The sequence below is a fragment of the Sceloporus undulatus genome, chromosome 3 (genome assembly GCF_019175285.1).
Source record: "Sceloporus undulatus isolate JIND9_A2432 ecotype Alabama chromosome 3, SceUnd_v1.1, whole genome shotgun sequence".
NCBI lineage: Eukaryota > Metazoa > Chordata > Lepidosauria > Squamata > Phrynosomatidae > Sceloporus > Sceloporus undulatus.
Window position 1 is genome coordinate 25,289,980 of NC_056524.1, and position 22,411 is coordinate 25,312,390.

Genomic DNA, 22,411 nt, shown 5'->3' on the forward strand with positions numbered 1-22,411 from the left:
TAGGGGCCATTTAACACGGAACGGGTGTGCAAGCTCCGGATTCGCTTGTGTGAGATTCGGGGTGAGTAGGAACTTCACGTGATTGAATCGGTTTCAGAACCGATTTTTTTTGTAATGTGAATGGGCCCTGAGAAAAGGAAACAATGGCTCCATACAGATAGGCCAAAATAAAGCTGCTTAGGGCCACTTTGGAGGTATGCTGTTTAAATGATGCGTGCATCCTAGAGTCCGGAAGCTGCACCAAAGCTGTGCTCCAATCCTTCAGACTGGATCGTGGCTTTGCCGTGGCTTCCAGACTCTTACGACACATGCATCATTTAAATAGCATACCTCCTCATCCCATTTTGATTTTCCCATTTTCATCCCAGGAAATAAAAGTCCTTGGCAATATATTTTTTCTTCTGAAATTTTCCAGTTTCCGCCCCCCCCCCCAAGCCTTCACATCTCTAACCTTGTAACACATTGTTCTGTTCACTGTTCCTATCAGTTAACGCCACCCTCCTCCATGATGCTCTATTTCATCCCTTTTCTAGCATTCTTTTCACTGCATCCCCTATTTCAGTTTGAGTCAGCATACTCACTTATGTCTTCATCCAGCTGTTTGGGGACTGTACCTTAGGGTTATTTATATTTCTTCAAACTTTGAAGTTAACTCAACATACCAGTTTTTCCTCCTTGTGAATAGATGGAACTGTTTGGGCTTCACCCATGCCCAAACACAAGAAATAGAAGAAATCAAAATATTCAACTCTATGCCATAAAATTTGTACCTGCTGATTTCTAAAAATCAAGCTGCTGTTTAAAACAAAACTGTTATTATTTTTTTAGTGTCAGATTTTTAACACTGGAAAATGCTGGTCAGTGTCATCTAATGCAGCCCTTCACCCAGAGATACAATTTAATTGCTATTGCTAACTACTGGCTCATTTGACATCATCCACAAGCATGGCCACAGTCAACCCCCCCATTTTTAGATCGATACCAGGTTGTGCATCAAGGTGTGGAAATATTTTCAGAATGAATGCTCAGTGCTACTTCATGGCCTTTGGGTGTGGGTTTTATAGACTTTGCAACTGTGTGCTTCCAACCCACTTGAACAATTGCTTGTTTGCCTCCTGTCATGCAGAGTGATGGCTCTGCTTCTGTGCTATATTTAATATCTACCACGGTTATTTATTTTAATTGCTCCCATTTCGGTTCCCATTCCACTAGGCTGACTCCATTTAATTGGCTGCCATTTGTCTCAGCTTCCCATTGTCATGCTCATTTATCTGGCGCCATTAAACCATTGCTATTACCCATTAACCCATTTCTCTTGTCTTGTGCCCTGGCCAGGCCTTCAAGCTCTTCTGCTGGTTAGTGTGTCACCTCATTACGTGTAGGTCCGTTTTTGACTTTCACCAAAGACATCTTCCTAACCCTTCTTCTCCTCCTCAGCAGACCGTGCATATCCACTTCAACTTCATTGCCAACTTTTCTGTTCATAAATCTGCACGCATAGATACAAACATATACACTTATAAGGAACTAGCCCTTTGTTCTAGCTACTAAAATGGCATCGCTCTCCTACCAAAAGAGAAAACCTATTTAAAGGAGGATTTCTATTTACTTACTCAGTTATCATGTTATACTTCATTCCAGTAGTTCAGAACACACAGGGAACCATATATTAATGATTTTATTCTGCCCCTCACCACCAAAAGGCTGTTCTACTTCTATTGCTATCCAAACCGATGACTCATTAGTTAGTAGTATTGACCTCACACCTTCAGAGCTGAATCAAGAAGTTAGGAAACCAAAGGTTTTTGGGTTTGACAAAGGACTCATATCAGCAAGATATCCAAGTAAATAATGCTTAGGATCTGAGGGACACTTTAATCAAGTGAAAGAAATTGAGGAGATTCAAGAACATCCAGTTCCTGAGCCTGATTTTTTAAAGTATATCAGAAAAACTGAAAATAATGAAGAGAACAATTCCGATCATCCATGTTAACCCATTTGAGTTATGTCAGAACATAGTCCAAAATAGAATAATGTAAAAATAATGCTTTCAAGTTGCCTTATGGTCACCCCATGAATTCTGTAACCAAACCTGACTCTGCCTAACTTCCACGATCAAACAGGTCCTGGTACCTTCAGGATATTTAGAGTAGATTTTAAACACTTTCTACACATTAGTATGCTTAGTAGGATTTGCAAGATGCTGGTACAGCCTGTTTCATGAAAAGCACTATTTCAGACTCCTACAGAAAATAATTCTAACAAAAACAAAACAAAACACTACTGCACCAGGCATAACAAACAACATTCATCTCAAAGACCTTAAATTAGAAGAGGCATAAAACTGACATTACCAAATACAGCAAGACTGTAATAATACTAAAAAAAGAAGAAGAAGAAATCCAGTATTATGTAAAATTGCTCCCTCCAAAGCAACAGCTCCAATTTCACTCTTGGAGACATTTTTTTCTGAAATTTTTGAAAGCTGATTTTCAAATTGCTTTGTATTTATAAAGTTTTATCTATTTTAATATAATGTCTCTTAACAAATGTAGTTTATATAGCATTTGATACAAAGCATACCCATATATTATTCTGTAATTCTTTGGTCTGTGCCTGGCATATAATTATTATCACATATATACTGCCCACCCCTTCACACTTGAGCCTGCCTGACTTCAGAGATCAAACAGAGCCCAGTGGCTGTATTGTACTGTTCAGGCCAAAACACCTTGGGTTTATGTTAGAAATATATACATATATTTACACACCCTGACACTTTGGAGAGTATCACACAAGCAAAAATTACAGAAAAGTGACATGAGAGAGACGGGATGCAATAAAGGCATTAAGGGGCAATAAACAGCGACAAATCATTTTCAGAATTTCCCCGTGAATGATTTGTTGCTGCTTATTGCCTCTTTAATAGCAACATCATGTGAAAATCTTAGATGTGATATCGCATTTTGCACGGGATAATTGGCTGTTTAAACCCCGATTTAGCCCTATTTCCCCCATGTGATAAAGTCCTAAGAGTTGACTTTGGTCCCATTGGAATTTCCTGATGATGCCAAACTCTAATGCCAGTCTCGTAACTGCTTATATTTCTGAAAGGTATGAGATGTCTCAGGCAAGACAAGATCTTCATTATGTCCTTTTCAGCTCCAGGCAAAAATGATGATGATGATGATGATGATGATGATGATGATGATGATGATAATGGCTGAGAACCTATATGTTCAAGTGCAGGGTAAGAATTTCACATGTGAAACTCTGCTATAGCTCCCCTGTCTCCCTGCACCCCATCTCACCCTAGCACTGTGATAGTGTTCCTGAATGGCCATCCTGTTACTGGCTATGTCTCCATAGCCAGAAGCAAGCCAAGGATATCTTCAGTCTGTCTCCGGTAATGGGACAGAGCCAGATGCTTCTTCAATCCCCTCTGCTTTTCACTACCACACAGCTTTTAATGCTCAAACCAAATTATCACAAATGAGACTTTTCACAACCCAAAAATCCTAATCAATGTGGCTCGTTCTGGCTGCAGAGACTGGGATGATGGTATAAGCAGGATTAACTGGAGGGAATAAAAAAGACATTTCAGTTTCATCAACAGACACTTCAGAAACCTATGTCTCCAACTAGAATTCCTATAATACTTTTTTACAATTTACTATTCATTCTACTTCAATGAGTGGCTTCTCTTAGGAAACAAGAATAAATTAGGACTGCATTGCTAGTAATACATTGCTTGAATTTTAAATATAGTCCCTGAGAAACCTCATCAGCCCTATCCTAGTGCCTCAGTAACAGAAAGAACAATCGCATCAGAATGACAGGCAGACATATTTCATACTCTACCAAGCAGAAATTCTAAGAGGACCTATGATAATATGGATTTAGGTCTACTGGGCCCAGTTATAGCAGATTGTCAGATAATGAAAAAGAAATAAGGACATTTGTGTAAAAGAAGCTGTTGTTATATGTACTGTCAAGCAGACACAAGACTTATGGTGGCTTATGGCAAGCCTGACAGTCAGTGTGGTATAGTGGTTTGAGTGATGGATTAGGACACTGGAAGTCCAGGTTTCAATTCGCTGCTCAATCATGGAAACCCGCTGGGGTTTCCCAGTCTCAGAGGAAGGCAGAGGCAACTCCCCACTGAAGAAATTCTGCCAAGAAGACTCCGTGATAGTTTCTCCTTAGGGTTGCCATAAGTCAGAAGTGACTTGAAGGCATGCAACAACAAATGGCAACCCTACCATAAGGTTCTCTTGGCAAGATTTATTCAGAGAAGGTTTGCCATTGCCCTCCTCTGAGGCTGAGAGAGTGTGACTTGCCCATTGTCACCCAATGGGTTTCCATGGCTGAATGGGAACTAGAACCCTGGTCACCTAGAGTCTTAGTCCAACACTCAAACCATACACTGTGCTGAATCATAAAAGAATTATAGCATTTTACTCATTCTAGTGATGGGAAATGGAGGCAGGTCATAAACAATAAGAGCCTAGGAAAGCTTACACGAATACCTCAGTGCCTGTTCTACTGACTTCCATGCTACAACAAGAAATTGCTGCATCAGTTGTTTCTGGGCAGGCAGCATCCATTCCTCCACTAAGAGAAAACAAAAAACAAGCTAGCCTGCCATGGATTTCATGCACTTCCTCTCCCAAGTTCTCAAAAAAGTAAAAAATTGTCAGCATAGAAAATACAGGCCAAACAAGATAAACCCCTTCAGCAGAAGCAGTGAAGAAAAATCCATCTCTCAGAACAAAATATAAATATTCTTTTCTAGGTAAGCCAGTGTAGTGTAGTGGATTGTGTGTTGGGCTACCACTGTGGAGACCATGGTTCGATTCCCAGCTCAGCCATGAAAAAGCACTGGACAAGTCACATGCTCTCAGCCTCAGGGGAAGGCAATGGCAAACCTCCTCTCAACAAATCTTGCCAAGAAAACCTCATAATAGGTTCACCGTAAGTCGGAAATTACTTGAAGCACACAACAATTCTTTTCTAGAATGAGGAAATGGGGTGAGATGTTCACAGCAGCCAATACCTGTTTATACATTATACAAAGTAGGCCTGTCTCCATCTAAATTAAATGTAGAAAGAAAATTCTTTCATAGTTGCAGCCAGTCTAAGATCATGTGAACCATTCAATTTAGCCGCTCACCAGTCTTCTGATACTGAACTCTAATACAGAGCCAAACTTTTATTCTCTGTTGCTCTCCTTGGGGGGAATTTTTCTTCTCCTCCTATACACTGTCAAATGGGGCAACATAATTATCCAACCTTATGAAACTTTCTGTTCACACAAACTTTTTGTTCCGCTTGCTGAAAATAACACATTCAGGAAGGCACAATAATTCTGTCACCATAATGCCTTAGAAGGGAGGGCAACGTATGTTTTGAACAATTCATTTTCTCCATTCTGAAATTGGGTCTTTATATTGGGCAAGAAAAACTATTATTTTGGTGTGTATGCTCAAAATGCGAAGATTCTGTGTAACTATGGAAACTTCAACATTTCACAGATGGAAACTAAAAAAAACATGTGGCCAAGTAACACTGGAGTATGGTCAAGATTGACAAAAGCTTTTGGTAAAGAAGAACTAGGAGTTCCTAGGAGTGGTTGCCGCAATCTGCTTTTGCCTGAGCTTACTGGAAAAAGCAAGCATCCTGCCTCTCTTTTCCTCTCCTCCTACTTCCTACTTTTGCATTCTGAACTCAGTTTGCATCAGTGGAGGTAAACTCAGGACTAGTAGGGAAAGTAGAAGAGAAAGAAAGCAGGTGAAAAAATGGGATGATAGGGGATTAATCGGGACTGTTCCTGCCAAATTGAGACAGCTGAAGTGTTTGACAAAGAAATCTTATATTTGAGTTACACTAGTGGGGGTGTAATGAGATTTGCTAAAAGATCCACTAAGCCGATACAATACAAAATATGCTACCATTATGATAGAGGCACCAGTGGATTGTTACAAATACATTGGCTGAATGCTGTATACTGGGTCTGGGAAACATTTCAGCCCAAATGTTTCAACCTACCGCTGTCTTTTTAATATAGAATCCCATTTACATTGCTTTAAGAGATTGTGGGAGTTTTAATCCCAAATGTCTGACCAAAATTTTCCCACCTCTGCTGTATCCTATTTTTCCCAGAACATGAATGCACTACTACTGAAAGCACACTTGTACACTGGTCATAGATTTTTGAATTGATGTCCCTACCTCTCCTGGATCAAATGAGTATAGGCTATCCTGGTCATTTTGTTAATGCATTTTCCCCTGCCACTACCCACTAGAATATCGGATCAGCCTCCCTGTGTGTTTTATTGTATTGCCTTTGTTAAGTTCTGTATTGTGTCATTCTGACAATGCAGCCTTACTGTGAATGCATTTGCAATAATGAAAGTGAATACAAAGAAAAGGTAATTGGTTATTGATTTATCCTTAGGACTCAGCAGACAGAGCTACAAATATGCAGCCTTAAAAGCTAAAGAATTCATTCCCCTTGGAGTAGAAAATGAGAAGTACCTTTCTCCATCTCCCTGCCTTCCCAAGATATGAGAAAGACAATGAATGGATAATTAGGAATGCATGAGGTACTTTCAGGCACCATACAAACCTAAATCATGTTTGCTAGCATTGGGCATGGCCTATCTATAATACTTACAATGTTCCCTTCGCACATAGCTGTCTACTACTTTCTTCCATATGTTTCTTCCCGTGTGCTCAATTACCATCTAGGACATTACTTCAGATCTCCTCATGAAGCTAGAAGGACAACTACCAAGATACAGAGCCTTTTTGGTGGTTGCACTGACTTTGTTTAACACTCATCCAAAACTTGTGAGTGTGCAGAAACAAATAAAGCAGCCTATATGCCCTACATCAAGGTGTACTAGGGTTTCCAGGTGTCCCATTTTATATGGGATATCCTGTAATTGAGATTTAAAATCTTTTCAGGGTGATGAGGGATGTCCCATGTCCCATATCCCATGTTCAAGAGCAGGATCAGCCACACTGCCACCAGACCGTATTTGAACATTTACTATGTATGTAGCAATCAGACCTTACATAGCAAGTGCTGGGATCCATTCGCTGGGGTCACATCTGGCATTGCACCTCTCCAGCCAGCTGGGCTGACATGAGCAGCCAGCAAGCCTGCCATTGTGAGATTTGTTCAGGTTTTTGGGTTCCCATGAATTCTCATGGAACCCGAGAGGCTCTCCGCTCACAAGATCTGAGGTGCCCTTAAATGGGCCTATATTGATTTCTAGAAAACCTAGCAACTGTAAGGTACAATGTGTGTAAAGCCTTGTTATTTTTGCAAATGAAGCAGCAAATCATGAAAGCACCTCTCTACATACGTGGCAGTGAAAACAGAATAACTAAGGAAATAGCAAATACTTTCTGGCCTTCCATAACAACCAGGCACAACCATTAGGTGACCTCACTCTGCTTCATTGTAAAACATCTCTTGGCTGAAGGTCAGGCACTAAACTAGATGGACAAAAAGCAAAGGGCCCAAAAGCAAGTACAAAGTCAGAGGAAAGCAAAAGGCTGAGTTCCAAGACAAGAAGAAAAGGCTGAATGAGGTGAAACTAGAGGCAAGACTGGAGAGAGGCAGTGAGAGATCAACTTACAAGGCAACAATCGTGAAAAGGAAAGAGAGTTGTTACACTCAAGCCAAATCACTCAGACTGATGAGATGGCCTCACTGCAAGGACTTAGTAGTACTGGGTGCATCACAACCAAATTGAAAAGTCAGCTCACATTATTAACTGCAGTGCTAGCTCATTTTCATTATACAGTATTAAAAAGGCATTTGAGACAGCACCCTTTTCTATTAGCCTTTTGGAGCCTGCTGGGGATTTGGGGGTCCAAGGACCACACGTCACTTTTCTCCAAGGGCCACATGTAGTTTATAGACCACATGATTCCCAGCTGTCCCCTTCAACCTAGTTTGCCTGATCGGGCCTTTCTTGGCTCTATCTGGAGATGCTGTGGATTGAACTTGGGACTTTCTTCAATGCAAAGCATGTACTATGCTACTGAGCTTTTGCTCCTCTATCCCTCATACATTACGCACTGAACATCCATAGGGCTTTTCTTTCATTTGATTCAGTTATTACAGGATGTGATTTTCATCTAGAGTATTTTGTCATTTCTATGGGTTGTAAAACTCAATTGAAGACTGCAGTGTAACAAGGCAGCAGACCAGCTAAAATGAAATGCAGTATACCTTCTGTACCATGACACCTGAATTTTTAAAATGTCATTTTTTTTATTTAACTAGTATCTTGGCAACAAACCTATAAATTATTGTGGGTGATGAGGCAATGTGCCATTTTCCCATATAATTTTGTAATTCAAGAAAGGAAGTGAGTACCATCTAATCTCAACAACATTGTTAAAATAGTATTTATTTGATAAATGTAAAGGAAGGACTAAAAGTCTAGTGCCATCAAAATACCCTTTTCAGAAACACCACTGCAAATTAATGTTTGTGTGGAAAATGTTCTCTATTTCATTTCTATGGCAGTTAAGGATTTATTCCTTTTCAAGAACTACACACCAGTTTCCTTGGTCATAGTAACTTTCTTGTACCTTTACATAATCCAGCCTTTTGCACAGCAGTTCCAGTTCTCCTTCACAGAAGACGTGGTAATAACGGTGAAAAACAGGACTACATGTCTGAGAATTATCTGAGCTAGACAGAGGCTGATGTAATTTGGTGTGCCCCGTTTTCTTCTTTGTGCTATCTTTCAGATGCCAAGGGACCAATAAGTCTTGGGAGTCAAACGAAGTTCTGTTGGTATGAACAGGAAGCTGGGCAGGAATGGTTTGACTCACACTGCAGCATTTGTCCTGCAGTGGACTAAGACCTTCATTGTGATGTGCAGAATCTTGGCATTCACTGCCTCCCGTCTCCTTCAGAGCATTGCTAATTGTTTCTTCCACCTTACCATTTCCAGCTCTTTTTCCTTTCAGATATTTAGACTTCTGTTTGTTGTATTCCTGCTCCAGAGCCCAGACATACACAAGGGCTCTTCCACCAGGTCTCAAGAGCCGGACTAACTCACTGAGAGTAGCCAGCCTTCTCTCCTAGTTGAAGAGAAAGCAAATCATGTTAGACTGAAGGCAACAGCAGGCAATGCCAAACTTCCTCTCAGCAAATGTTGCCAAGAAAATCCTATGATTGGGTTGCCTTAGGGTTGCCATAAGTCAGAAACAACTTGCACACAACAGCAGCAGCAGAAGCAGCAGCAGCAGCAACAACAAGTGAAAGCTACACCTAGGAATATTTTTTTTTAAAAAAACCCAAAAAACGGATGTGCCCTGGTGATTCATATAATCAGAAGCAGCAGTATTGCTCCTTTACCTATTCATTCATTGATGTATTTATATTCTGCCATTTGACTCCACAATAAAGGCCCCAAGGCATCTAAAAGACTTAATTAAAAAAATAAAAAACCCAGCCAGAAATCATAAAAATGGAAAGTATTATAAAAAGAAAAGGGAAAAAACAATAAGCAGTAATCATAACAATAAACATAAGCATATTAATGAAAAATGTGCTCAAAGAAGAGAAAGAATTAATTGAGGGAGAGAGAGGAGGGCTCTCTGGATTTTCATAAGAAAGCAATCCAGACTCTTGTATCTGAGCAGTCCTTCCTCCTTGTGCTTACAAATGCACATCCACTGGTGACAGGATATGCCACTAGACCTCTAAGAACAGAAGGCTAGGATGGCTTCCTCCTTGTTGCATGTTTCTTTTCCAATAGGCTTTTAGGAATCAACTGAAATGGGCTTTTAATGGTCTGCAGTCTTGATGATTTTTACCTTCTAATGAATGTTTCAATGGTCTTAATTGTATAATGGTTTAACTGTACTTTAAAATAACTTTTTAAATAATTATGCTGCTGTGGTGGTGCATCTTCAAGTCATTTCCAATTTTGGGGAACCCTAAGGGTAACCTATCACAAGGTTTTCCTTACATGGTTTGTTTAGAGGAGGTTTTGTCATTGCCTTCATTTGAGGATGAGAGTGTGTGACATGCCCAGGTTCACCCAGCTGGTTTCCACAGCCAAATGGGGATTTGAGACCTTGTCTCTTAGTGTCCTAGTCTAGTAGTCAAACCACTACTCCATGCAGGTTGAGTATATTTTTACTGATGTTTTAACATGTATCTTAGTATTTGTAAGCTATCTTTAGACCCATTATTGAGGAAAAGGCAGGAAATAAATAAATAAAATAAATTAAGAACAACAACTGGAGTGTACAGGCAGGTCTTTAATGGCAGAAGTGACCCTCAGGGTATGCAGTTCCACACATTTGGCATCTTGTCTATACACTGAGATAGGCGCGTTACAGACCGCCCAAAACGGGAGGTCTGCCGCCGCCGCCATTTGCCGTGCGGAGGAGCCCCAGCGTACAAACTGCGTGGTTCCTCCGCGCTGCAAAAGAAGCCACAAAATGGCGCTTCTCTTTGCGGTGCAGCTATGATGGCACGAGGCGCCAATGGCACATTTGCGGCATCATTTGTGCTGTGCGACGTGCGGACGCAACACGTCCGCTACGTCAAGATGGCGGCCCCCGTGTGGATGGGTGCTGCCATTTTGTACGGACTCGGTCCGTACTAGAGTTGAGAGGCATCCGGAAGTGATGCCCCTTCTCAACCCTAATACGCCCCTTCGGCGTGTCTGTAACGCACCATAGTTGCCTTGGCCAACTAATGTCTGAGCAATAAAGAATGGGAGTTCTATGTTCTAAACCCATCCAGCATAAGGAAACTGAATTCATCTGGAAGTATTATTAGAGTAAAATCCTGGCCATTAAAAGCCAAATTGGAGAGATAGGTCTGTGTTACTAAATTTTCAAAAGATACCCATTGTACAGTAAACCAGTTCATTTCTAATGTGCCACAATGTTATCTTCTTGATGTATTTTTTTCATTGTGTTTTAATGATGTGGGGAATGAAAGGTATCTCAGTGATAAAGCCCATGATTTATTGGTGAATGTTCTAAAGGTCAGTCACAGCATCTGCCAAGAAAAGGATCAGGGAACAAGTAATGGGAAAGACTTATGCTTCAGACGGCTACAAGTCAGAGTAGTCATTATTGGCATAGATTGACAAAGGGTCTGGCATTTTCCTATTTAAAAATAAGAGCCTGGAAAAATAATTTTGGACCACAACTCCCAGAATCCCCCAGCCTTCCTACAATAAATTACAGGCAAGAGTTGAGCTTACCACTGTTGAAAAATGATGGATGACCGCAATGGAGATACAGGCATCACATGAGTTACTTCGTATTGGGACAGAGAGTGCATCACACATAAAAGCCTGAAATCCTTTCTCCCCACAGATGTCCAGAAGAGTCTTGCTACGATCACATCCAAACTGCAAGAGAAGACACTGGTGACCATTCGTGAAAAAGGTACAAGCACAATATCACTGTGGATTTTGCAGTAGCAACCTGCAGGCAGGTACTAATTTTCTTGCTAATACATCATTCAAGTTTTTGAATTTCAATGTATTTCCTGTGTGTGTGTGTGTGTGTGTGAGAGAGAGAGAGAGAGAGAGAGAGAGAGAGAGAGAGAGAGTTGCTCTGGTCAGCCAGGACTAGGTTGGCAAGTGTCAGCCAGAGGACTTATTCTTCAGCTGCCCCTAGACTGTGGAATAACCTGCCAGAAGAGACTCAACAGCTGGATACACTGTATGAATTTAAAAAAGTATTAAAGACTAGTCTCTTCTGGCAAGCTTATCCAGATAATTTTTAAATTGTGAATTTTAAATGCCAAATTTTAGATGTGGATTATTTTAATATGAGCACATCTTATTTGTCCTATTAAACAGATGTGCGTTCTAACCAGTGTGTTTTAATTGATGTTGTTGTCTGTTAATTGTTGTTGTCCCAACCTCAATCTATGGGGAGAGGCGGGTAAGAAATAAATATATTATTGTTAAATATATACTCAATGCCTGTAAGTAGTAATCCCTTGGGATGCCTCTAATTTGCATGGTAGCAATTCAGCCACTTTGACAGTTGCCTTGTCCTCTAAACCACAATGATTCAGTCATGTGCTTTCTTATTATTTGCATTTTACTGAAGATGAACCAAAGTCAAGAACCTGTAAGAAATGAGTCCCTGCTCCCACACTATCTCTCTCTCTTTTGAGAGAAAGAGGACCAAGGACATATATGCATGTAGGTATAATTAGATATATAATAAAAGCCATTGGTCCTCTTCCTCCCAAAATGTAAAAGTAAAAGCTGGTAGGGAGATATCGGGCCTGTTTGCACATGGTAAACCATAATTGCTGCAAAGTCATCCTTATTGTTTACCAACAGCATGCTGGTAAGAACCCCTTCCTAGGGGACTTCTAGTGCAATACTACTCAGGCTATCTGATGTGGAGGGACCAGCAGTCCCTCCCCATGTTAGTGTGAAAGCGACCTTCTTTTTTTAATAAAAGAAAGGAAAACAAAAAGAAAGCTTGCAATCTGGGCCAGCCTCTAGTATGAATGGCCACCGGAGGGTATGTCTAAAATGTGGGTAAAATCCAGGCAATACAGAAACACTACACTTACGGTGAAACCTAATATGGAAAGGCAACACATTGAACAGGTCAAGATCTTTAAATACTGTACCTGGATATTGTTTTCCATGCCTCCAGGAGAAAGAACTGCTCATTTAGAGTTTGTCATCTGTAACACTCAAAGAACTGTAACTGCCATCCTTAATTTCTTCTTTGCTAAAGGTGCCCAATTTATTCCGGCCACAATCAAGCTATTTACTGCCAAAGTTCACCCGCAACTCCTATACGGAGCTCAGTTAGGGCCATATAGCAATATAAATGCAATTGAAAGTGTACAAACTAAGTTCCTGAGGAAAATATTCCAAGTTGCTCACTGTGCCCCAAATGCTGTCCTTAGGAGAGAAGCTGGGATTAATAAAATAGAATCTAATCTATGGATTACTATATTCAATTACTGGTTGAAATTGCAGAAAACATCTGGAGAATTGACACACCTAATCTTATTGGACTCCTATAAATCTTCTTGGGAAACAGCTATAACTAAGAAACTGAATGAGCTAGGCTTTAACAAAGATGCAATCTTAAAACTCGATGCAGATAAAGCCAAATTTACTATTAAACAAAAAATCCTAGACATAGAAGGTCAAATGGAAACTGCTTCCTTCCCTAAACATATAGTGGTTAGTGATCAGGTCTTGGTTTCCTCTCCAGCTCCATATTTGTTTCATGTCGCCCTACCTAAGTTCAGAAGGGCTTTAATTCTGGCACGTTTTAATATGTTACCCACAGCCGTATTAGAAGGAAGATTAAAAAAAAACCCATACGAGCTCCGACTATGCCATTGTGACTTAGGCGCCATTGAAACTACCGAGCGTGTTCTTCTTTATTGCCAGTTTTATAGGCATGTCCATAACCGACTGATCTATCCGATCATAAACAAATTCCCAGGTAATACTGATCTATTTTACTTATGCCTCCTTCTGGACAGTCGTGACCCTAGTATGATCCATAAGGTAGCCAAATTCTGCTACATTGTGTGTAAAGTTCACCCTCAATTGGTAGATGAAAATTTTACTGCTGCATAGATGATTTGACCCGGCATTATTGTTATTGTAACTGTAATTGCTTAAGTACTATTCTTGTTCAGGTATGTACAATCTATATTTTAAATTATACTGATGCTGTTTTTCTTTTCTTTTTATTTCTTATACTGGTCAAAGACCGAATAAACAATGAACTTTATCGCACTGCGTTCCTTCCACCCGTTCTGAGAACGGAACGGAAGGAGCAGGGCCGAGTGCGGAACGAGTGGGGGACGGATTTTACCGCACGCATCCGTCCCTCATTCGTTCCGTTCCCCCTCTCTTCCGTTCTTAATCCGTTCCAGAGGGGGAAATTTTTGAGAACTGTTCTGAACAGTTCTCAAAAAGCGTCCCCTCTGGAACGGAAGGGGCAGGGAAGAGAGGGGGAACGGAACGAGTGAGGGACGGGTGTGTGCAGTAAAATCCGTCCCCCACTCATTTCCGTTTCCTGCTGGGCCGGGCCGAGAACCCGGTGCGATAAACTTCTATATTACATTATTACATTAACTCTTGTTTGTATTTCTCAGAAGCCTTGTTCTGATAAGCATTGGTACTCACAGCAAAAGATCACATATCAAACTGCCAAACCAGAGAGAAGAAAAACACGCTTCCAAAATGCTATCACTTGAGATCATATCATGCACAACCAAATGTGCATCTGCATCTATGTCCATCTCTGTCGTCATGCACAAGGACATCTACATGTGCAGTGGCATTGCATACACAACTCTGTTCTGTAGAGATTCCACATGAGACAAAAATGCCAAACTGCTTCTGTAGAAGAATTTACACATGTGTAGGACACCATCATAAGGTGGAGGCGTCTTCCACTAACTGCACCCTTTATTTGCAGCTCCATACAGCATTTCCCAAACCTTTCCCAAATATTCCCACAGCACTTAGAAACAAACCATTGGCAGGGGGAGGAGGTCCCATGAAGTTAGGGTCCAAATTACATTGGCCCATTACAAACGGGCGTAATACGGACTGGGTCCATACTAGGGTTAGAAAGGGGCGTCACTTCTTGACAACCCTAACCCTAATACGGACCCAGTCCGTACAAAATGGCGGTGCCCGTTCTACACGGGGGGTGTCATTACGCCACCACCGTGCCGTCTCCAAATGAGGCGGCGCAGTTGTGACGTTGTTGCGCCGCGTGAGGGCACCTAGAGCGCCCTTTCCGCGGCGCGAGAAGGAGCTCTGAAATGGAGCTCCTTCTGCGGTTTGCGTCGCTGGTGCAGCCTTTAGACAGCTGCGCCAGAGACGCAAGGGAGAAAGGGGCCGAGTTGCCCCTTTCTCCTCCTCCCCGCTGCCGTCGGGTGTCCTTGGGGCATGAAGCCCCAAGGACACCCCTTTCCAGGCCATGGGGAAGCGGCCTTTTGCCGCTTCTCTGCAGCCTGGAAAGCGGCGGATCGGGGCCTCAGAGGCTGCTGTTGTGGCAGCTGAGGCCCTGATACAGCGGGGAAAGGGCTGGTTACAGGCCACCCCAAACGGGCGGTCTGTAACCCGCCATAGAATAGTAAATAAAGCTATATCTATTCATAACCATCACAGATTCCAGAAATCTATCCAGTGTCTTACACCCAAAACATTTTGTACAAAATGAGAAAATAAACTTTAAATAAGTAATTTATTCAAGTCTGTGTTTAAAGCATTGAAAGGAATGCAAACTTTCACCAGCAACTGCTAGTGATGAATACAATATTGACAAAAGAAACAAATTAGTCCATGGATTAGCATCTGAATGACAATAAAAACATGATGCATAACCTCTAAATAGAGGTTGCTTGATGCAGTCATGTACAGCAAACAGAAAGGATGGAAAGTTGGACCTAGAGATGGGAGGCAAAGAGGCCAATAAATGGCTTTATTCAGGTTTTTCCCAAAATACTGTGCTGCCTGAGACAGACTAGATACCCCCACTGAACCCAAATTCCATGTACAGAAGCTGACTGCACTAGACTGATAATCCCTTCCTACTTCAGATGACAAAATGGAACAACATTTCCACCACACCAGGAGACATCGGGCTAGGTTAAGTGTCACAGGATAGACTCGGTAGCATGTGCCTCTGCAGCCTGACATGGTCACTTCACTCTGCTCAAAGTTAGAGCTGGCCCTGGCTACTTTATACAACAGTTATAATTCACTCAAACTGCATCCACACTGTAGAAATAACCCAGTTTAACAGCACTTTAACTGCTGTGGTTCAATGCTATGGAATCCTTAGAAATGTTGCTCTGTGAGACATTTAGCCTTCTCTGTCAGAGAGCTCTAGTTGCACAACACTTCCCAGAATTCCACAGCATTGAGCCATGGAAGCTAAAGTGGTGTCAAACTGGATTGTTTCTACAATGCAGATGCAGTCTCAGTCTTTGTTAACACATGTGGAAAATTTTGATCACGGGTATGCATGTGTAATGTACTGGGGTAGCCAAGGGTCCGTTTAGGGGGATTTTATTATTATTGTTATTAGCTCAAATACTGCAAGAGGAGGGCCTGCTATGATGGCCCTTGCAGAATCGTCTCCCGATATGTATACGGAGTAGACCAGGGGATCCCAATAAATAAAGCTGAGACGGATATTAATAACTAGATGTCTAATTTATTAAAACAGGGGAAAAACACATGCGTTGCACATACACTCACACACACATTCAGGACTCAGGAAAATTAGCGTTGGAAAATGGGAACAGATTTCAGGCGTTACTAATGGAGATGCTTACCAGAATGTAGATTCCCTCCGGGGAGCGAATGGGGTACTGGACAGTGAGACAAGTCTGCTCTGCAACCTGGGAGTGAGCAGAAATGCCGGCTACCAGAACAGAGGTCTGACTGACGTGGAGTGAGTAGACCTTGAAAATGGCGCGCTGAGCAGCCAAAGTGGGGACTTTTTATAGGCCAAATCTGGCCTGAGGCAAAGAGGCTGGCTTGGCCGAAACAAAGGTGTTCTAAAGATTTTCTTTTCACCTGGATGTCTGCCTTAGATAGTATAAAGGGCTTATGCCACCTGGACAATAGGTTTGAGGAGGAGGTTGATAGCTTCAGGGAAGGCAATCCTTTTACTCTTCCCAGCCTTGAGATAATCCCTTCATGCGACTTCCCCGGACCCTCTGAGATGTTAATATGGGTGCTCCCTTAGGGGAGGTGTACATGTCCTCTCGCTTTGCCAGTAATGGAGGACAGGCTGCTAGAGTTCATCCAGGGGTCATTAAGGGTTATCATTGATTCCAAAATTTATATAAAACAGTATGGGTAACACTGGCAAACTCCACTTCAAAACACAAGCTAAGCATGTGCCTAACCAATTAAGCATGGCAAGATCATGTCTGAGCCATGATCCTGACAGCATATATACATGTAAAAAGACATATAAGGAAATCCTGTAGCACCTTTGAGAAAAGGAAATTTCTACCTTCATCAGATTACCTCTGATGAAGTGGACTGTAATCCACAAAATCTTATGCTAGAAATTTCTCTATCTCAACCTCAAAGGTGCTACAAGATTCCCTTATATATTATTATGCTGAAAGAGACTAATACAGTTATATCTTTGAATGCTCTGTGTGTGCATGTGTGTGTGTGTGCGCGTGCATGCGCATGTGAGAGACTGAGTGCATGTACATCTACAGCAGATATAGATTTATCAGACAGAATAACCAACAGAACTATTTAAATGTTTTTCCAATACATTTAAACTTTTGCCTTCTTTAACTGCTTGAAATAAAAGTGAGCTCTATCCAAGGTGGCAGGTAAAAAGGTAAAAGATGGTGTGGATTGTGCTGTTGTGTATTATTCCCCAAGCAGACTCTATGTGGTCTTAAGATATTCGGTCTGCAAATCAGACATTTCTCTTTTTCTCCAAAGTGTTTGCAGTGAACAGCACTTCACTTCCAAACATCAGCATGATAAGTGTATGTGAAGAGAGGGAGAAGCGTAAGTAGAAAAATATAAGAAGGTATTTTGGAAGCGAAAAGAAAGATGCAAAAGGAAAAATGTGAGGGAAGAAGGAAAGAAAGAACGGAGTTAAGAAGGGCATTTAGAAGGCTATGGAGAGAAGCAATATGAATGGGAGAATATGGGTATTGTAGACTGAGAAGGTTGAATGCTAATACCGGTATAAAGAATCACTCAAACTGGACATTCGGATAATTATTAATATACAGTGGTGCCTCGGGTTACGAAATTAATTCGTAACGCGGCCGCTTTCGTAACCCGAAAAGCCTTCGTAAGCCGAATTGCCATAGGCGCTAATGGGGAAAAGCCGCGATTCCGTGCGAAAAAGCCGAAAAAAGCACCAAAAGTTTTTTCGTAACCCGAAAAAACATTCGTAACCCGAAACAATAATTCCCTATGGGATTTTTTCGTATCCCGAAAATTTCGTAACCTGGGTATTTCGTATCCCGAGGTACCACTGTATATATATTATATAGACATAATATGTACCGGTATATACAACACAGATGTAAAAATACAGTGAGAAAACATCAGCTAATTGATTTGGGTAAGCTGGTCAGTTTTATTATTGTATATATTATTTGCTCAACTTCATTAATACTACTATATTTATATATTTTTTCTTTTTTATCTTGTTGTTTATGTACATTTTTATTATGTATGTTGAATAAAATTCAATTAAAATAAAAACCATTGACAAACTGGACATGCTGTTGTCCTACAAATTAAAATAACTATCCACTGGTTCTTCCAGCTCCTGGTGAGGATTCCAGACTTGTGAGTCCTGAAATGTCTATGCAGGTCCATCATTGTTCTCCCTACATACTGCAGGTGGCCTCCTGTCTGTTTGCACTGAATTACGCAAATGTGTTTGCAGGACTGGCAGATGATAGTATGTTCGCATAGTAAGTCCTGATAGTCACTCTGCTCTTAAAAGTGACAGTCACTCTGCCTTCTTGAGACATGTTCAGGTAACACAGCACTTGGAATTACAAGGGTATGATCTCAGATTGGTGACTATAGTCTATGTTGACAGCTGGCGGAACAGACCGTTCCCTGAGCAGTTTGACAATCTCTCTGCCTTTGCAAGTTGGAGAATAGCAAGAGAAAGCAGCAGCCAGCTCCAAATAGTCTATTCCATAAATGCCTGGCTGGGGATGGGAGGTAAAAGTTTCCTAAAAGCCAAAGCTCTATAGGAAAACATCTATTTTATGTTGCAAGTGTGCCATAACTGCAAAAATTTGTTGCAAAAATCACAGCAACATATTTATGGGGCTGAAGCACAAAGAAGTGACTTTTATGGGAGACCACGAATGGGAGACTAACCAGGTGCTGTAGGCTATATTTCAGAGGAAGGAACTGGCATAACCACCTCTGAGTATTCTTTGCCTAAGAAAACCTGAGGAAACCACAGGACTTGAAGACATATGTACACACGTGGCCAGCCCCTGTCTGCAAAACAGAATGCTTCCCAAACACAGGAATTGGCTCTCTCTGACGTATTGCCAAATCTGATGCTTTAAAGAGGGAGTCAATTTATTTATTGAGAGTATGTATTATTCCAATATATTCTAGTCATGTAAGCCATCTTGATTGCCGCAGCAGAAAGGTGGGGTATAAGAATAGAGTTTATTTATTTATATTATTATTATTACTATTATTAAACAAATTTAGTAGTCCTGCATGTGCACCCAGAGGGTTGCTGGGCAGAACTGGCTTCCAGAGCCAACAAAATTGCCAATCTCTCCTCTAAGCAGACAAAATCTCACCAACTGGAGTCAATGTCTCAAGTATGTACAGTATAAATGGACTAGGAAGCAGAAATTGAATCAAAAAGACACTGTCGAAATGACCTTGAAAGGAACAACTTTGTAGACTGATGAAATGTAATGAGCTGCAGCTAAGCTAACCAAGAGGAATAATGCATACAATAGCCAGAATATGAAGGCCTAATTTGCATCTAAATTATATCAATTGTGAAGTCAGGCTTACTTGTAATGTCCAACTTATTAAAGTGAATCCACTGCCCAAAACAGAAAGATTAGATCTTGCAATACTAATAGGAATAAAAGAGGACTTTGGAGCACCAGTTAGCTCCACTGAGATGCAGAAGAGAAAATGCAAAGGCCACGCTGGTTTCAGATTAAATTAGCCTTTGGCGTAAATCTAATGATGGACATTGGATGCATAGGCATAATAACAAGACAGAGATAATTATTGAAGCTACATTTTAATGGTTGCTAAGCAGGTGTAGTGATCTTACTATGCATTTCTGAGGATAGCTTCAAATTGATTTTTTTTTTGGTCCCCCCCCCCCTTTCTCTTTCTTACCTGCCTTTATGTGAATCAAGGTTTAATTTGAGCCACTTTATACTCCACCATGCTCTTTTGGAATATTAGCCTTGGAACAGGTGAAAGAAAAATACAGTACCACCACATTCATGAAGACTGCCTTTTCTGTACAACGAGCTTTCTATATTCTGCATGCACGAATTCAGCCATCCACAACTTGAGAATATATAAACACTTAAATCCAAAAAGCCAACTTTTATTTTTCCATTTTATATATGGCAGTTTTATGTACAGGTAGAGTCTCCCTTATGCAAAATGCTTGAGACCACAAGCGTTTTGGTTTGCGGAGGTTTTTGGACTTTGTAATATTTGCAAATGCATAATGAGATATCTTGAAGATGGGACCCAAGTCTAAACATGAAGTTAATGTATGTTTCATAAACACTTTATTCACATAGCCTGAAGGTAATTTTATAAATATTATTTTAACTAATTTTGTGCATGAAACAAAGTTTGTGTATACTGAACCATGAGAAAGCAAAGGTGTCACCATCTCAGCCATCCATATGGACCCTTTTGGATTTCAGAATATTTCAGATTTCAGAATTCCAGATAAGGAAAGATCAACCTGCATTTTATACATTTTAGTCTGTTGTTGTATGCCTCCAAATCATTTTTGACTTATGGTGACCCTAAGTTGAACCCATCATACCATTTTTGGCAGGTTTTTTCAGAGGGAGTTTGCCATTGCCATCCTCTGAGGCTGAGAGAGTATAAATTGTCCAATGTCACCCACTGGTATATAATAGGACTTGAGTATCCAGAGATTTTGGTATCCACAGGGGGTCCTGGAATCAAATCTCAGCAGATACCATGGGCCCAATGTACAGTGGGACCTTGTTATTCATTGGGGTTTGTTTACAGGATCCCCTGTGGATAACAAAATCTGTGGATGCTTAAATCCCATTAAAAATAATGGCAGAGCAAAATGGTGTCCCTTATATAAAATGGAAAATCAAGGCTTGCTAGTTGAAATTTATACTTTTAAAATATATATATATTTTCAAGCTATGGATGTTTGAATCCTTGGATAAGCAGGGCCAACTGTACTACTAAATACTCACAGCCATTGATGCTAACAAGCCTTTCTGCTCTTATTATGCTATCTGTATTCAGATCTGCCAGATAGAGAAGGGGAAAGCAGTACAGCTCATGGCCATATGAAAGACCATCTAAGCTGAGGAACAGTAACAAGAAAAGGACAAATCAAGAGAATGATAGGAGGAAAATACTGTGACATGAGCTAGTGCCCTGTACTGGTTACAGGAAGGGTAAGTGTTCTGTCATTTTCATTATGGTAACCCTATGGCGACCCTATCATGCAGTTTTCTTGACAAGATATGGTCAGAGGAGATTTACTACTGCCTTCCCCTGAGACTGAGAGCATGTGACTTTGCCCAAGGTCAACTGGTGGGTTTCATGACCGAGCAGGGAATCGAACCCTGGTCTCCAGAGGCGTAGGTGAACACTTAAACCACTATACCACACTGGTTCCTGTAGCATTAAATACAGTAATTAAATAGTGCATTTTTGGCCCCAAAATCTAAATTTAAATCTTTTGCAGAAGGTGCCAGATCGCACTCAGGGATCTAGCAAAATGATGATTGTGGTTGTGGTGGTGATTATGTCTTCCACAAATATGAAACATGAAGTTTGCCTCTTTCTGATCCATAACATTAATATGGCAAAGTAGAGTCAAGAGAGGTGTTCATGAGAAAAGACAGTACAGAGGGAAGAATGTGAAATCTGTATAGACTTTGCAGTTGTTGGGATTTTGATTTACAAAATCAGAAAAGTCTGATTGAGTCTGAAGGGATGTAGTGGCTAAGATGCCAGTTCTGACAATCAGAAGGTCGGAAGGTTGGCAGTTCAAGGCCCGAGTGCTGCATGATGGGGTGAGCTCCTGGCACTAGTCCCAGCATCTGGCAACCTAGCAGTTCGAAAGCATGCAAATGCAAGTAGATAAATAGGTACCACTTCGGTGGGAAGGTCATGCTGGCCACACGACCACTAGAGACATTCTCAGATAACGTTGGCTCTTTTGTTTAGTAACGATGATGAGCACCACCCCCTACAGTTATAACTAGACATTCATGTCAAGGGACTACTTTTACCTTTACCTTTAAACTTTCTGAGTGCAGAAAAAATAATTAAAGCACTGATACTCATGGACTTGCTTGTTGGAGCTGTAGTTCAACATACTGCCCAGGGTTTGTAAAATAGTCAAAAAAAGTAACTTTTTAAGATCTGGTGCTTTCAAATATTATTTTTCCTGTGTGTGACACTGATCTTATTCTTATTCTCACGTCATGGGTAAACTTGAAGCTCAATTATGTACTTTCTATTTTTTTTTATGCATTGGAATGCACTGGAACCTGTCCAGTGAGTGTGTGGTGGTAAAAGGTGGTTTAAACATTAGATAGATAGATAGATAGATAGATAGATAGATAGATAGATAGATAGATAGATAGATA

General features: G+C 40.9%; 1 protein-coding gene across 3 annotated transcripts in view; it reads right to left on the bottom strand.

The window, feature by feature from the left end:
* Nucleotides 1-279: 279 nt before the first annotated feature.
* ALKBH8 (alkB homolog 8, tRNA methyltransferase) overlaps nt 280-22,411 on the bottom strand; it is an 87,847-nt gene continuing 65,715 nt past the window's right edge. The window contains exons 10-12 of one of the 3 annotated variants that reach the window (XM_042460376.1): nt 11,259-11,408; nt 8,614-9,111; nt 280-3,577 (exon numbers count right to left, since the gene is read on the bottom strand). In XM_042460376.1, the coding sequence (XP_042316310.1) occupies nt 3,503-3,577; nt 8,614-9,111; nt 11,259-11,408 (723 nt within the window). In that variant the 3' untranslated portion in view covers nt 280-3,502. Of the gene's footprint in view, nt 3,578-8,102; nt 9,112-11,258; nt 11,409-22,411 lie in introns of those variants that run through there. The other 2 variants (XM_042460378.1, XM_042460377.1) reach the window with 2 other exon arrangements.